This window comes from Diuraphis noxia, unplaced genomic scaffold, assembly GCF_037042655.1.
Source record: "Diuraphis noxia isolate RWA-SAM2 unplaced genomic scaffold, SU_Dnox_SAM2 contig0001, whole genome shotgun sequence".
NCBI lineage: Eukaryota > Metazoa > Arthropoda > Insecta > Hemiptera > Aphididae > Diuraphis > Diuraphis noxia.
The window spans coordinates 76,374,502-76,391,031 of NW_028301711.1; the positions used below are offsets into that span (position 1 = coordinate 76,374,502).

Genomic DNA, 16,530 nt, shown 5'->3' on the forward strand with positions numbered 1-16,530 from the left:
TATACATACAAATGATACAATATTACAATATTTTGATTATAAGTTATAAAACAACAAGAAAATTATTAATTTTATTATATTTGAAATGACACAGTAAGCTTACTCTTCTTGTTCTGATTAACTACTTCAGTAGTATAAAAATGAGAGTTCAGACCCTGGCTCGCTGGCCCTACTAGCCTCTGCTGGCCCTGCTGGCCCTACTAGCCTTTGCTGGCCCTCCTCGTCACACACGTATGCGACGTTACCCCACCCCACATCCCACACCCCGCATCCCATCACCGCCGCCGCCACCTGACGTATATTTACCCCTCCCTCAACCCGTATCACATGACTGATACATATTTTGTATATTTACCCCTCCACCTGAACCCATCTACTCATCACGTGACCGATACATATTTTATATATTATCCTCCACCTTCCCACTACCTTACGATCCGTTATGTGAGCTATATATATTTTATCAGTTATCAATTACAGACTCTTGTATCTTAGATATACTAAACGCGACAACAACAATTTTTAAAAACATATATTTGGGAATAACATATTAATAAATGATATACATAACAAAATCTGTAACTTCCCACAAAATTTTATCATACTTAAAAAAACAACCGTCTAATAAACAATCTAAAAAAAATACCTATTAGTGAAAATGTATAAGTCGCGAGTAAACTCTCGTCCTTTAGATACTATACTTAACAACAACAACAAATTAATATATATTAGTGAATAACATAATAATTACCAATCTGTTTATAACATTATATATATTATTATTATAAGCAAATGTCTTTAGTACTAAAAAATATCTTAATCGCTTATACGTTGGTCTCTTAGATATACTTAACAACAACAACAACAAATTAAAATATCTATTAATGAATAACACAATAATAACTGATATACATAATGATATTTGTACCTTCCCATGAAATGCTATCATACCTTTAAAAAATCTCAAGACACTGTATCGGACAATGATATAGAATTAGTCTGTTCTAGACACCTACATCTTTACGTTTACTTTAGCTTTGCTCTCTCCGTGTTTTCACAGTCTTCATAATTCGTTCATCAGTTTTTTAAAATTGTCTAAGTGTTTAATTTATACAAGTGTTTTAAACACTATATTATTTTTCATCCCGTTTATACCTTAAACATTTTAAACATGTTTAAATGTGAACAGTGTCCGTCGGTTTTCTCTGCAAAACGTAATTTGGTAGCACACCAAAAAAAACATACGGGTGTATGTTTTCCATGCACCGCTTGCCTATCAACATTCAACGATAAGTCGCATCTGAATAGGCATATGAAAAATGTTCATGGTTTGTATTACAAATATAAAGTTTAAATTGTGTCTTATTTAATCGATATTAATTTGTAACTATTATTTTTCCCAAGGTATCGTCAACATCCCGGCTCACCTCAGACCATTACCTGCTGCTCCGATCACCGCTCAACCAGCACGACCAAGCGTGATCCAGTTTGTCCCTCGTGTAGCTCCACAGGTTCAAATCGCGCCTCAAATTTTTGTACCAGATGTCCCGGCCGGTGGTTCAGGCATGTTAACTGAAGACGAAATATGTATGGAGGTCATGGATGAATTTGAGGATACAGGTTAGTTTTTATTTATAAGAATTAGATTTTTAAAAGAGACTCGCTGATTTTATCCGTTATGAATTATTTAAACGAATACGTTACATTTTTTTTTTTTTTTACTTGGTTTTTATTATATGAGTAAATATATAAATTTCATTTTAAACGTATCAAATAGTCTGTGTAACGATCAATGGTATAACAGTTAGAGTATTCCGGCATTGTATCGATCATTTCACTTATCGCATCCTATGGGGTAATAGTTGAAGTATTCTGGCAATGCACCAGTTGTCAGATCGTTTGATAGGTTTAATTTTTTCAACGCGTGATTTTATTATAAACATTCTTTAATTTTTTCAACGCGATTTTTATTATATGTCAACATTTTTATAACTTTGTAGTTATATCAGTAGATTTTTTTTCTATTTTTTAAGATTCGTGAGGTTAATTAGATTTCTAATAGATACGGTATTAATTTTATTAGATATTAATATTAGGTTTTTTTTATTTTTAAAGATTCTTACACCGTTATCGTCAACGGTAAACGCGTTTCTACGGCCAATACCGCCTCGGCTGCTAACGCTAAAAGGATTAGGTTAAATCTCGTTAAGGCTCCCGGGTTCATAGAAATTTTGTCGTCCGCAAATAGAAAAATAGTTTGGTACTATGCCAAAAATATCGCCAATACAACAATGTATTCAGATTTTCTCCGTCCACTTATGCCTGAGCTAGTAAATTTGCTGAAAACATACATACAGAAACATGCAATTAAATTCAATTTGAAACTGGAGACAACATACAACCGACCCAACGTCCCCAATTCGTCAGAGAACAGGGCGTTTAAAACAGTGGCGGTAGAAATTTTCCCGGACAGTGACATCAAAACGATTATAGAGAGAGCGTATATCAAGTTAATGAAGGAGAAGGACGAATATATGGGAAGAGGAAGTGGATTTACATTAGAGTCGATAGACGGGTTATTAGTTGCTGTATATAAATATACACCAATGAGTGGATCGTCGTACATACAATTACCTGAATATATAGATAGAAAACGGGGGACCATCAACCCACAGAATACGGATCAGGAATGCTTCAAGTGGGCGATTTTAGCGAGGCTTGTGGTCGAAAATTTATCTGATAGAAATAAATATTGTGTTGGAGAAAATTATAAAAAGCATGAGAAAAATTATAATTTTAATGGTATATCGTTCCCGACACCACTATCAGACATAACCAAATTTGAAAAAAATAATAATAACGTCTCCATAAATGTATACGGCCTCGACAAAAAATTCCAGGCACCCCGTAAGTACCCAACGTACGAAGTGTATCCGTTACGTGTGGTCGACGAAGAAAAAAAGGATCATTTCGATCTGTTGTTGCTAACGGACGGCGACAACTCGCACTATGTTTACATTTCGAATTTTTCACGGCTCATACGTGCGCAGAAAACGAGACACAATGGCAGTGTCATTTTTTGTAAAAGGTGCTTCACCAGCTTTTACAACCAAAATTTAAAATTCAAGTTGAGTGGACAGGAGGCCCTGGACCAACATAAATTGATTTGTGGGGCGCACAAGCCTATATTGCCTGTTATGCCGAAGGAGGGTGATTGTGTTGAGTTCAGGGCGTGGAAAAACACGGTTAGACACCCGTTTGTCATTTATGCGGATTTTGAATTATTGCTGGTGAAGACGGAGGAAAAGAGGGGTGAGAGTACTACAATTATACAGAGACACGAGGCGATGAGTTATACATTTTTTGTGAAGGCGAGCGATAACGTACCGGCAGCACTTTTGGAAGAGTACGAGATACCGACGGGGCCGGTAAAACATAGAGGGGGCCAAAACAGGACGGACGTGGCGAGGCATTTTGTAGAGTCAATAGTTGAGGTGGCCCGGAAAATCGAAGGTCTGATGAAGACGAATACACCTATAACCATGACCGAGGGTGAAGAAAAAACACACCAAGAGTGTAATGCGTGTAACTTATGCAAATGCATATTAGCCGGGGGCGGTAAGGTTAGGGATCATGATCATTTAACGGGGAAATTTAGGCAGACCTTGTGCTCTAGGTGTAACTTAGAGTTACAACAGCCTAAATTTGTCCCCGTTATGTTCCACAACCTATCCAACTACGACTCGCACTTCATAATCACTGAACTTGGGTATGATACACAGGCGATCAACGTTATACCGAACAGTGAGGAGAAATATATATCTTTCTCGAAATATATAAGTATAGTACCTTCACTGTTCGGTTTATCGATACGTTCAGGTTTATGGCGTCGAGTCTATCGTCCCTAGCCGAAAATTTAGTTACACCCGAACATGAGAACTTCCGTGAGACAGCCAAACATTTTGTCGCCGGAGATATGCCGCTCGTGACTCGTAAGGGGGTGTACCCGTATGAGTACACGGATAGTTGGGAGCGGTTGGAGGAGACGAGATTACCGAGGAAGAGAGATTTTTATAGTACGTTGACGGAGGCCGGGATTAAGGAGAAGGAGTTTGAGCACGCGAAGGAGGTCTGGGACCACTTCGGTTGTACGACGTTGGGTGAGTACAGCGACCTGTATCTGAAAATCGACGTGTTGCTGCTGGCGGACGTTTTCGAAAACTTCCGTGACGTGTGCATGAGGACGTATAACCTGGACGCCGCCCATTATTTCACCGCCCCAGGCTTAAGTTTTGACGCGATGCTAAAGTTTACAAAGAAAAAGTTGGAGTTGTTGTCAGAGTACGACATGTTATTAATGTTTGAGAATGGTTAGTATATTATTTTTAATTTTTAAAATGTGTATATATCTTATATATTTCTATAGGTATTCGTGGTGGATTGGTACAGGCAAGCATGAGGCATGCGAAGGTTAATAACATAAAGACTCCAGACTATGACGAGACTAAGGACAAATCGTGGATAATATATCAGGACTGTAAGTATATATATTTTTTATTTTTTTCAAACTTAAAGTTTAAACTTTTTAAACTTAAAGGTAACAACTTGTATGGGTGGGCGATGTCGGAGTACATGCCTTACGGTGACTTAAATGGGTTGAATCCAACTTAAACGGACTGAGTGACATGTCACCAACGTCAGATAAATGGCGAGTATACGAAGTCGATGTCTCATACCCGCAACATTTACACGATCAACATAATGACTTACCTTTTCTGCCACAAAACAGTATACCACAAGGCTCGAAGGTAAAAAAATTAATGGCAACTTTTGAGCAGAAGAAGAATTATATTGTTCACTATAGAAATCTACAGCAGGCGATAGAGAACGGTTTAATAGTTGAAAAAGTAAATATTTTTATTTTATAAGATTTAAATCAGATTTTTTCATTTTTCTTATTTTATAGGTCCATAGAGTTTTAGAGTTCAGTCAGTCTGCATGGTTGGCAGATTATATTAGCTTAAACACTGAGATGAGGAAGAAGGCTAAGAATACGTTTGAAAAAGATTTTTTTAAATTAATGAATAACGCTGTATTTGGTATGACACTTTATATTATTTATTCTATTTAAACATTTTTACTAACAATTTGTTTTTTTAGGTAAAACAATGCAGTCAAAACGGAAAGAAATGAAAATGGAATTGGTGTCAAACGAACAGAGGCTGCAGAAATTAATCAACAAGACTACATTCAAGCACTGCACTAGATATAATGAAAATCTCAATGCTGTAGCGCTTGAGAGCCAGATCATTACTTTCGACAAACCTATCTATATTGGTAAATATACTTTTTTTAATTTTATATTATACAATTATATCATCCATTTATTAACACGTGTATTATCTGTAGGATTTGCAGTGCTTGATATTAGTAAAACTTTAATGTACGATTATCATTATAATGTCATGCAGAGGCATTATGGGGATAGGATTAAACTTTTGTATACCGACACAGGTAAATATAATAAAACTTACTTATCTCTTGTATATAATATATTAATTTGTTATCAATATTACAGATTCATTGATATACCGTATTAACACCGATGACTTTTATAATGACTTACTTAACAACTCTAGCATGTTAAATAGAGTGGACACGTCTGACTTGCCTTCTAGTCATCTGTGCTATACCTCAGCGAGGAAGAAGGTTCCTGGGTTCTTCTCCGATGAAGTTAATGGAAATATAATTACAGAGTTCTGTGGGCTGAGAGCTAAATCGTATGCTTTTAACATTTATGTCGGAGAAGAGGATGAGAAGAAAGATAAAGAGGACAGAGTAGGAGGGGAAAAAATTAAGGCGAAAGGGATACGGTCTCATGTAGTTAAAAACCACATGACTCTTGAAGACCATAGAAAGTGTTTGTTTAATGAAACTGGAGTGGAATTATACAAGGAGAATTTATCGATACGATCATTCATCCATCAGAATATCAGATAGTAACGATCAAGACAAAAAAATTAACTTACAATAGCTATGATGATAAGAGGGTGGTGCTAGAGGATAAAATACATACATTAGCACATGGCCATTATAGTATAGAGTGAGTTAATACATTTGTACAACAGAATGTACACTGTTTTGGATTAAATTCCATATGAAAAATACAACAAGGTAAAGTTTCTTCATTACATATTTGATCTAAACGTGGACATCCGAGATCTTCGATGTTGATGAGTGTGACATGAGGTATAAATTCTGTGAGCAGTTGTTTTTTCTGTTCACCTTTGACGTAAATGCAGGTGAATTTTAATGAGTTTAATATTCTACTTAGTTCTTCATATTCGATATCACCATATTCTATAGATAGGTTATGATAGTTGCGTTCCAACCACTTATTAGTTTTACGACTCTTGTTGTCCTGTATTGATTTCGAATTTTTAAAAATCCAATGTTGAGTTGCCCATGTTTCTGTGTCAACTATAGACATTTCTTTAATAAAATATTTATTGTTTGCTCCAAGTATGCATTGCATGTCTATGATAGCTATTGCCATAATTATAGATATATATATAAATGACTTGTAGTATTTATAACAAGGTCTGTGGACTACTAAACACGTTGATGTATACAGCACGACTGACATTATATTTCATTATCTCATATATTTAAAACCAACTAATTGTATATTATAATTGTATTATATATTGTATATTATTAAGTTTTATTAATATTTTTTCTTTCGATGATCTCCAAACGTGAATTTAAATCTGTAATATATGCCCCATGATTCGGTAGTGAATTTTCATCAAATATCCCAGTTATTCGATTTATTTCAGATTTTAATTGACTCAAGTCTCCTCCGAAGATACCTATCGCTGTGCTGGTAGCAGCATAGTTATTAAATAGCTCTGACATACGATTTTCGCAATTTAATAAAGACTTATTACTTGTTTGTATATTATTTTCCAACGAATGTATTTTTAAATTTAGATCAACAATATTACTTTTCAAAGTATCAATTTCTTTCTGATGAAGTTTCACATCATTTAGGATTGTTTTGTTATTTGATTGAATATCGGAAATAATTTTCTTAGTATCGCTAGCCTGAGAACTACCAAACACGTTCATAGTTATAAAACGACTGACACTATTTTTTAACATCAAATGTACTTATCCAGCTATTATGTGTATTATCGAATCCTAACCATTTTACAAACATTTTATCGCCCTTCTTACGAATCATTTTTTCGATTAAATATTCGTTTGGAAAATTGGTCTTGCATATTTCTTCAGAGTAAAAACAACCTGATATGGGTTTACCCATATAATCTTGTAATTGATAAGTAACGGGTAATGTTTTATTTATTTTTGTAATCTCAAATATTTCCGTGGACCAGTTTGGTAAATAACCTTTTGTAAACACGCCTTTTTGTGTACTGATACGAACGTTATCACCGACTTTGAATTTAATTTTTTCATTATTAATTTTACATTGTTTTATTACCACTGAGGCGGGGTCGAAATCTGCTTGTATTGGCGTCATTCCTATAGTTCTATGTCGTGAATTATTGTATTCGTTAAGCAGCAACGGTAAAATTGAAATCCATTCGTGTGAGCCACGCGCCGTAAACTCTCTAAACATTTTTTCTTTTAATGTACGATTAAATCGTTCTACAATACATGCTTTCATAACGCTGAATGTAGAATATTTGTGTATGTTATACTTAGTCATCAATGCGTTGAAAGTGGTGTTATAAAATTCTTTTCCATTATCGAGTTGTAAAAGTTTTGGTGAACGATCAAGTAATATTTTTGACATCGCACTAGTGACTTCTCTACCAGTTTTTGATTTCAGAGGTAGAGCCCACGCAAATTTTGTAAAACAGTCAATAACTGTTAGAATGTATTTGTAACTTTTATTTTTCTTTGAATATGGAATCATTTCAACCAAGTCAGCTTGCCATAAATCATTTTTTCCATAAACGTTAACTCTTAAAATTTTTCCTTGCTGGCTTGTGAAGTTCGATAGCGATTTCCCGTTTAGACATTTGGTATTCGTTTTATAAAACCGACTTCACGTAATTCATCGAAAATCGATATTATTTCGTTTGAAACACCTGTATTACCAGCTGCTTTGGACGCGAGAAGTAGACGTAATCGATCGACTAACTCATTTGGATTATCCCAATACACTAAGTTATTTTTTTGTAATTTCATTGATAATCCACCACCAGACGAGGTAAATAATTTATTAATAACCGATGAATATTTAGAGCCAGTCTTTTTTATTTTTTTACCATTTGATGATAAATGTGCCGATGTTTGAATTAATATAGATTTATATACCTCTAAATCGTTATCAGTATAAATTAATGGATTTTTCAAAAATAATAACTGAATAAGTCCCGAGGTTGATGGGTAAACAACACCATCAATAAGTATAGTGTTTTCAAGGAATTTTACTTCTTTTCCACCCAAAATAATATTACCGCTTGGAAGTTTTTTTGGACCGTAGGTTTTATCCAAGTCTGTAGACTGAAACCAATTTTCAATTTCTTGCTGATAGTCAATTGAGTTTTTCGAATTAATATTTTCTCTATTCGGTATGAGTTGAGGCTTATTTGATATTTTACTTAAAGGTTCAATAATAGGTTTTAACGTCTCAGACATTAATTGCTGAACATTATATGAACCGGTTTTTAATGCTATATATTTACGTTTTATACTTTCCTTAGCTTTAACGACTTCATCTAATACAGTAGTTGCTTCCGTCATGATTAAGTTTTAAATGATAATATTTATTATTGTATACCGTCTTATATAACCACATATGTATCAAATCCAAATCTATAACGTCCGTTATCACGTTCGCTATCTTTACAAACAACAATAAATGCAAACCTGTCACGGTTCCAGCACGTCACACAAAAATGTTTAAATTGTATATATGTCATATCGCCTGAACAGTGTTCGTTGTAAATATGTTTTAAATTGGTTTCATCTTGTTTGAATAATACTAATAAATTAGCATTATCACGTATCAACTGTTTAGGCACTTTTGAATAACTCTGAGCCAGATAAAATATATCTATTTTATTGTGACGACCTCGACAAAAATATTCTCTTATGACGTTTTGTTGTTCGCCTATAACATCGTCCAAGATAAAAATAGAATTTGGTAAGACTTTCTCGGGTGGAATCACTTTATCATTCTCAAAAAATGTGTACACGTTAATACCATCAATACTGTCAATTATACGTTTTAGTAATTTATATTTTGGTTGTTCCAGCGTTTTAGAGTATATATAAACATTCTCAAAACGTAACCCGTTTTCGTCAACGAGTAAAAAATATATCAAATTTGTTTTTCCACATCCCGAGCTCCCAAGCACTAACGATCTAATTGTATTTGGAAAAAGCACACCATGTCTAAGCTGAATTGTATCAGGGGTATCAATGTTATAAATTCGAATTTTTTTCTCTTGTTCGATAAATCGCATTTTTAAACTTTTAGCTATAAATACAGATGTATTGTCAGTGAAAACGTCACACGATGTCTCACGTTCGTAAGCGGAACAACAATAAGGGCTCTGGTCTTATTAACTCTGTTATTAATCATTTACCCGTGGAATTACATTTACCTGGTTATAGGTAAGTCATTATGATATATTATTATTATTATTATTATTAAAATCCGATCTAAATCAAATATATATACATATATATTTGTTATAGATTTGCTGGCCCTGGAACCAAATTAAAAGAAAGATTAGCACGTGGAGAACGTGGAATAAACAGTCTTGACGAGTTGGCCAGAGCTCACGATATCGCATACGAAGAAAGTAATTCTCTCACCTATAGACATAGAGCGGACGAAATATTGGAAAATCAGGCGTGGGAGGTGTTTAAATCTAAAAACACAGGTATTAAGGAAAAAGCGGCGTCTTGGCTGGTTACTACAGCCATGAAAGTCAAACGTAAGATGGGTGCTGGTTGTGGATTTAAACAAATTGTTTCGGCTGCTAAAAATTCGATCAAGAATAAAATGAATGAAAATAATATAACTAAATTAGTAAGAACATGTCTGTCATCTGCGAAAAAATCTAAAAAATCTATAAATAAGAAGACTAAAACTCCAAGAATTATACCAATACCAAAAAAGGGTGGTGTTTTACCTTTAATACCTATTTTTGCTGGTTTATCAGCATTAGGCGCGCTTACCGGAGGTGTCGGCAATATAGTAAAACTAGTGAACGAATTAAATTCTGGTAAAAGCACTCCTATTCATTTAGGTAAAGGTTTATATCTAACACCTCACAAGGGCGGTTCTTATAAAATCGTAAAAGGAAAAGGTTTATACCTAGCACCATACAAGGGCGGATCAGTTAAGAAATCTAGATCAAAAAACTAATTTCCACGTTACCCGATAGAGCGTTGTACGATTATGAGATTATAAAATATGTCGACATGTTGAAAATTCCTCATTTCATTGGAGTATTTTCTAGAGACAGGTTGCCTTTACGACCAAAATATAAAGAGTCGGCTATAGTTAATTTAGACATCGACAAAGGTACAGGTACTCATTGGGTAGCGTATAAGAAAATCGGAAATCAAGTTAAATATTTTGATAGCTACGGAAACTTAACCCCTCTGCTAGAATTACTGAAATATTTCAACGGTTGTAGTATCGAATATAATTACGAGAAACAACAGAAATATAATACAACAAACTGTGGACACTAATTGTGTTTAAAATTTTTATCATGTACACTATAACTTTAACGGGGAACTCAAGCGAATTATCATGCGACTTTTTCCCACCTATAGAATTTAGTAAAAATGCAAAAATCGGACTGTTGGGTTTTCAAACGAATAATTCTATTCCTAATGTAAACGAAAAGTGTAATAAAATTGGTTTCATATATAATAATAATAATAATAATAATAATAATAATAATAATAGCGATAGCTATACAATACCTACTGGCTCTTATGAATTGATGGAAATTGAGACGGCTATAAAACGTGTATTACATAACACTGATACTTTATTCGAGTTGAGAGCAGATAATAATACATTAAAATGTACAATGTTTTATAGCGAAACTATCGATTTTTCCATGGCAAATAGTATAGGGCAGTTGTTAGGGTTTAAAAATCGTAAATATGCTGCTAATGTCAATCACGAATCAGATTCGATAGTCAATATTACCACAACAAACTGTATATATATCGATTCAAACCTAGTTATGGGTTCATTTGTCAACGGTAAACAGTGTCATACAATACATGAGTTTTATCCAAATGTACCTCCAGGCTATAAAATAATAGAGGTACCATCACATTTGGTATTTTACCCTCTTAATTCTACATCTATAACGCACGCAAGTATAATTTTAAAAAATCAGAACAACGAGTTGATCGATCTGCGAGGCGAGCCAGTATCAATACGGTTATTAATTCAAGACTCATGATAATATTATGGGGCTGCAATTTCATAATATAAATACGTATGCAAATATAAAACATGTTAGTCGTGTTAATAACACTAACAAGGTAACATCTCTAAAGAAAAAAAAATATTCTAAACGTAAATTGTATGTCAAACATAGTTTAACTGCTGATAATTTGACTTTTCTACGTTCGCTAAACGCAATTTAATATGGATGATATGTATTTAAATGTCACGGCTGGATACACCGATGATTGTAAGATATCATTCTTTTTTACCTTATTCGACGTCCGCTCTTTCTAATAATGATGAGGTCCGTATTGCTTTACATAACACAGAGTCTTATACTTTACCATGTGAGAGTTATATTTACATTGAGGGAACAATAAATAAACCTACAGATATAACTGACGAAATTCGATTTATAAACAATGGACTGGCATTTCTTTTCTCTGAAATGAAATATGAAATAAATGGTACTCAAATTCAAAAACTTGTTAACCCAGGTATTTCGACTACATTAAAAGGATATTGCTCGTATAATAAAACAAATATTATATCGCATCATAATGCTGTCTGGGATAGTGAAATTAAAAATGGTAATAAAGACTTTATCGATAACGGAAATTTTAATGGATGTATTAATCTTAAAGATTTGTTTGGTTTTTGCGAAGATTATAAACGTATTTTAATAAATTGTAACCAACAACTTATCTTAAATAGAGCTTCGATCGATATTAATGCTGTTAAACAGTTTAAAAATAATGAGATAGTAGACACTCCTAAACTAAAAGACGTTAAAATAAACATAACAAAAATATTGTGGAGAATGCCTATAGTGAAAGTGAGTGATAAAGAAAAAATTCGACTGTTGAAAGTAATCAACAATCAGAAACCTCTAACATGTACGTTTAGATCGTGGGAACTGTGTGAATATCCATTTTTACCTCAAAACACTTCGCATTCGTGGAAAGTAAAGACATCCAACAAATTAGAAAAGCCTCGATATGTTATAATCGGATTTCAAACCGACAGGAAAATTAGTTCGAATAAAGCAATGTCATTTTTCGACCATTGTAAAATTAAAAACGTAAAGGTCTATTTAAACTCAGAAGTATTTCCCTATGAAGATTTTCAATGCGACTTCACCAAGAATAAGATGGCTACATTATATCGCGCATATGCCGAGTTCCAGAAATCTTACTATGGTTATAACGAAGTAACACCTCTATTGAACCGTTCAGATTTCAAAAATCTGTGTCCAATTATTGTTGTTGACATGAGCCGCCAGAACGACAACGTGAAAATGTCAACCGTAGACCTTAGGATTGAACTAGAAGCAGACGAAGCGTTCCCAGCTTCAACTTCTGCATATTGCTTAATATTACACGATCAAATTATAACTTATAATCCATTTAATGGAGAAGTAAGAACCTTGTAAATATTTATTGTAGATCTTAATATTAATAATTATAACTTATAATCCATTTAATGGTGAAGTAAGAACCTTGTAAATATTTATTGTAAATCTTAATTATAATAAATAAAAATACTTTTTTATATATCATGTTTATTTTTATTCTACATATCTAAATTATTTAATTTTATTATAATAATCTACGCTTTACGTTACGGGATGGTGTTGGGTGTTGAGCGCTCCGTTTTTTTGCCGACTTGTTAAAGAATGATGGTGAGGGTGGAGGTGATTGTACGAAAACAGTTGGACCATCGTTCTCGTCAACTGCATCACTCGTTTACGAAGGTTGTATATATCTAGGTGTAATAAACCACGGAGGGTACTGCGCAAAATTATCCGAATCGTACCCATCGAATGTTGGTGGCGGTAGACTGATAGATCCATTGTTCTCATCGATAGGCTAAACAAAATAATAATTTATATAAATATAATATATTATATGAGATGAAGGCGGCGTATTATATCATTGTTAATAGAAACAATATTATTTTTATATGAAGACAAATATTTTATAAATTACCTTAGCTAGAGTAGATATATCATAATTTTTCTGTATACTTGATATTTCTTTGTCTGGATAATAATTTGGCGATATCGGTGAATACCCGCACTGAAAAAAGTTTGTGTTTAAATATATATGATTGTATATAATATAACATTTATGTATTACCTTAACTAAATTATTGTCATTCTCCAACGGATTGATTTCATCCTCTGCATTCATTTCTTCTTCCAATCTATCCATTCCTTTCATTACTACTGAATAGCTAGGTGATAGAGATGACAGTCCATGGAAATCCTTATACAACTAAAATAAAAATAAATGTTATTTAATATTTATTATATATACGAAATAATTATATAATTCAATTATTACTATAGGATTTAGTGTGCTCCGGTTTCCATGCAAAGTTTGGCTAAATGAGCAGTCGCAAACATTTTAATTTGGCTGAGGTGAGGTGCAGTCATATTCTGTCTGACTTCAACGTTCCGAATGAAAATTTCCATTTCCCTCAAATTGTTGGGCGGTGAATCCGATTGCAAGCATTTTTCCATCAAATACTCGCAATAATCACTAATTTGCTTAATAATTTCGGGTTTTATTTTTTCTTCTTTTTCTTTAATACTAGCAGTAATACACCATTCTAATTCCTGGAGTTTTATTAAATCTGAACGACTTAATAAAACTCTACACCCGTCTTCAGTCTTGGATTCAATTACCAGAAAGTTTGAACCGTTATACACCATACTCGATATTTTATAAGCATCGGTTTCGAGAAATGTGGTTCGCTTATAGTTTTGTGGAGTGTCTAATATAAAAGATAGTACGTTACCCATAAGCGAGAATATCCGTCTTAGAAAATCTATACTAATTTTCACATAACGTGACGATGTTAATAAAATAACAACTGTTTGAAGTTGATCTGTTGGATCGATACCGGCAATTATAAATTTTCTAGCTGTAAAGTCTATCGTGTAGGATGTAGACTCGATGAGTTCAGCCGGAGGTGATGGTGGTACATAAGTGAAAGCCTTCTTCTTCTCATTGTATAAGGTAGCGTTGTCAGCGATTGAACTAGCCATGTTTTTAAAAATAATAAACACGAAAATTTATAGACTTAGAAAAATTTAGAACACTTTAAATTTACAAAGACTTAGAACACTTTAAATTTACAAAGACTTAGAAAAATAATAAACACAGTAGAATAATATATTATGACTTGAAAAATTATAAGCTCAGAACGAATTATGAAGACTGTGAAAAAACGGAGAGGAGAATTACAATTGTGTACGACTGAGAAGAGACTGAATGAATGGCGGCTCTTGTAGAGCTAAGACGGGTGTGGATGAGTCCATTAATTGGTAGGAGATATAATATTAAGCTATCTAAGAGTCTAACGTGTAAGTGATTAAGGTATTTTTTAGTATATATTGGTTATTAATGTGATATTCACTAATATATATTAATTTGTTGTTGTTGTTAAGTATATCTATGAGTCCAACGTATAAGCGATTAAGATATTTTTTAGTACTAATGACATTTGCTTATAATAATAATATATATAATGTTATAAACAGATTGGTAATTATTATGTTATTCACTAATATATATTAATTTGTTGTTGTTGTTAAGTATAGTATCTAAAGGACGAGAGTTTACTCGCGACTTATACATTTTCATTAATATGTATTTTTTAGATTGTTTATTAGACGGTTGTTTTTTTAAGTATGATACAATTTCGTGGGAAGGTTCAGATTTTGTTATGTATATCATTTATTAATATGTTATTCCCAAATATATGTTTTTAAAAATTGTTGTTGTCGCGTTTAGTATCTAAGGGACAAGAGTTCACTCGCGACTTATACATTTTCACTAATAGGTATTTTTTTTAGATTGTTTATTAAACGGTAATGTTTTTGAAGTATGATACAATTTCGTGGGAAGGTACAAATATCATTATGTATATCAGTTATTATTGTGTTATTCATTAATAGATATTTTAATTTGTTGTTGTTGTTGTTAAGTATATCTAAGAGACAAGAGTCTGTAATTGATAACTGATAAAATATATATAGCTCACATAACGGATCGTAAGGTAGTGGGAAGGTGGAGGATAATATATAAAATATGTATCGGTCACGTGATGAGTAGATGGGTTCAGGTGGAGGGGTAAATATACAAAATATGTATCAGTCATGTGATACGGGTTGAGGGAGGGGTAAATATACGTCAGGTGGCGGTGGCGGTGATGGGATGCGTGGTGTGGGATGTGGGGTGGGGTAACGTCGCGTACGTGTGTGACGAGGAGGGCCAGCAAAGGCTAGTAGGGCCAGCAGGGCCAGCAAGGCCAGCAGAGGCTAGTAGGGCCAGCGGGCCAGGGTCTGAACTCTCATTTTTATACTACTTACTTCCATAGCATAGGAATGATCGTGCTGGGTCTTCATACGCCATGAATGCAGGTTTCAAACGATCAATGGATATGACTGTCGGTTTACCTTTAATATCCACTTTGTAATATTTGTCCATCCGTTCTAATACCATAAATGGACCGTCATATGGCATCTGGAGGGGTTTCTTCACTGCATCAAATCGGACAAAGACATGAGATGTTTTCTGAAGTTCTGTTGATACAAATGTGCTCCTTGTAGATTTGTGTGAAACTTGTACAGGTTTGATTTTCTCAAATTTTTGTTTTAAATGTGACACAAACGTATCTTCATCAGGTGTATCGATGTTACTTGTGAAAAATTCACCTGGAATCCGTAGTGATGTACCATATACTAAGTATGCGACTGACACGTTAGTATCTTTTATCGCACACCGTAATCCTAATAGTACTGGTGTAAGTACTGCTACCCAATCAGATTTTGCATGTGCCTTTATTGATTGTTTGAGAGTTCTATGGAATCGTTCGATTTTTCCATTTGATTGAGGGTGGTAAGGCGTTGTCCTGATTCTATGAATTCCCAAAAGATTTGTCATGTGCCCACATCCACTTGGGTATCCTCGTCAATTCCCATCCAACATTTGGGCGAAGATAAGTCTCTTGAACAGTTGGAGGAACAGGACTTGAGGGTGGAGACGATAAGTCAATGA

At 33.7% G+C, this 16,530-nt stretch overlaps 4 protein-coding genes and 1 pseudogene across 4 annotated transcripts; 4 read left to right on the forward strand and 1 right to left on the reverse strand.

The window, feature by feature from the left end:
- Positions 1-1,171: 1,171 nt before the first annotated feature.
- Positions 1,172-3,908, forward strand: LOC149061738 (uncharacterized). The gene is made up of 3 exons (XM_089215097.1): positions 1,172-1,328; positions 1,405-1,620; positions 2,116-3,908. Exons 1-3 carry the CDS (start codon positions 1,172-1,174, stop codon positions 3,906-3,908), a joined length of 2,166 nt encoding a protein of 721 aa, XP_089071223.1.
- Positions 3,909-3,976: 68 nt separating this feature from the next.
- On the forward strand, positions 3,977-5,131 carry LOC149061739 (uncharacterized). Its single transcript, XM_089215098.1, has 4 exons — positions 3,977-4,370; positions 4,427-4,537; positions 4,648-4,907; positions 4,967-5,131. Exons 1-4 carry the CDS (start codon positions 3,977-3,979, stop codon positions 5,129-5,131), a joined length of 930 nt encoding a protein of 309 aa, XP_089071224.1.
- Positions 5,132-5,168: 37 nt separating this feature from the next.
- On the forward strand, positions 5,169-6,107 carry LOC107171208 (uncharacterized; annotated as a pseudogene).
- A 5,598-nt stretch (positions 6,108-11,705) lies between these two features.
- Positions 11,706-12,896, forward strand: LOC149061740 (uncharacterized). The gene has a single exon (XM_089215099.1). It carries the CDS (start codon positions 11,706-11,708, stop codon positions 12,894-12,896), a length of 1,191 nt encoding a protein of 396 aa, XP_089071225.1.
- Positions 12,897-13,209: 313 nt separating this feature from the next.
- On the reverse strand, positions 13,210-14,516 carry LOC149061741 (uncharacterized). The gene is made up of 4 exons (XM_089215100.1): positions 13,827-14,516; positions 13,603-13,740; positions 13,453-13,542; positions 13,210-13,332 (listed from the first exon to the last, which is right to left on the reverse strand). The coding sequence occupies exons 1-4, from the start codon at positions 14,514-14,516 to the stop codon at positions 13,210-13,212; spliced, it is 1,041 nt and encodes a 346-aa protein (XP_089071226.1).
- Between the last annotated feature and the right edge of the window lie 2,014 nt (positions 14,517-16,530).

Bases quoted from the DNA above. Each gene is read 5' to 3' on its own strand.
- LOC149061738 (XM_089215097.1), top strand. From the start codon at position 1,172: ATGTTTAAATGTGAACAGTGTCCGTCGGTTTTCTCTGCAAAACGTAAT. The intron at 1,329-1,404 runs GTTTGTATTACA...ATTTTTCCCAAG, and splicing joins GCATATGAAAAATGTTCATG to GTATCGTCAACATCCCGGCT. The intron at 1,621-2,115 runs GTTAGTTTTTAT...TTATTTTTAAAG, and splicing joins GGATGAATTTGAGGATACAG to ATTCTTACACCGTTATCGTC.
- LOC149061741 (XM_089215100.1), bottom strand. From the start codon at position 14,516: ATGGCTAGTTCAATCGCTGACAACGCTACCTTATACAATGAGAAGAAG. The intron at 13,741-13,826 runs GCACACTAAATC...TTTTTATTTTAG, and splicing joins AACTTTGCATGGAAACCGGA to TTGTATAAGGATTTCCATGG. The intron at 13,333-13,452 runs GTAATTTATAAA...TATTTTGTTTAG, and splicing joins ATATATCTACTCTAGCTAAG to CCTATCGATGAGAACAATGG.
- LOC149061739 (XM_089215098.1), top strand. From the start codon at position 3,977: ATGCCGCTCGTGACTCGTAAGGGGGTGTACCCGTATGAGTACACGGAT. The intron at 4,538-4,647 runs GTAAGTATATAT...CCTTACGGTGAC, and splicing joins GTGGATAATATATCAGGACT to TTAAATGGGTTGAATCCAAC. The intron at 4,908-4,966 runs GTAAATATTTTT...CTTATTTTATAG, and splicing joins ACGGTTTAATAGTTGAAAAA to GTCCATAGAGTTTTAGAGTT.
- LOC149061740 (XM_089215099.1), top strand. From the start codon at position 11,706: ATGATTGTAAGATATCATTCTTTTTTACCTTATTCGACGTCCGCTCTT.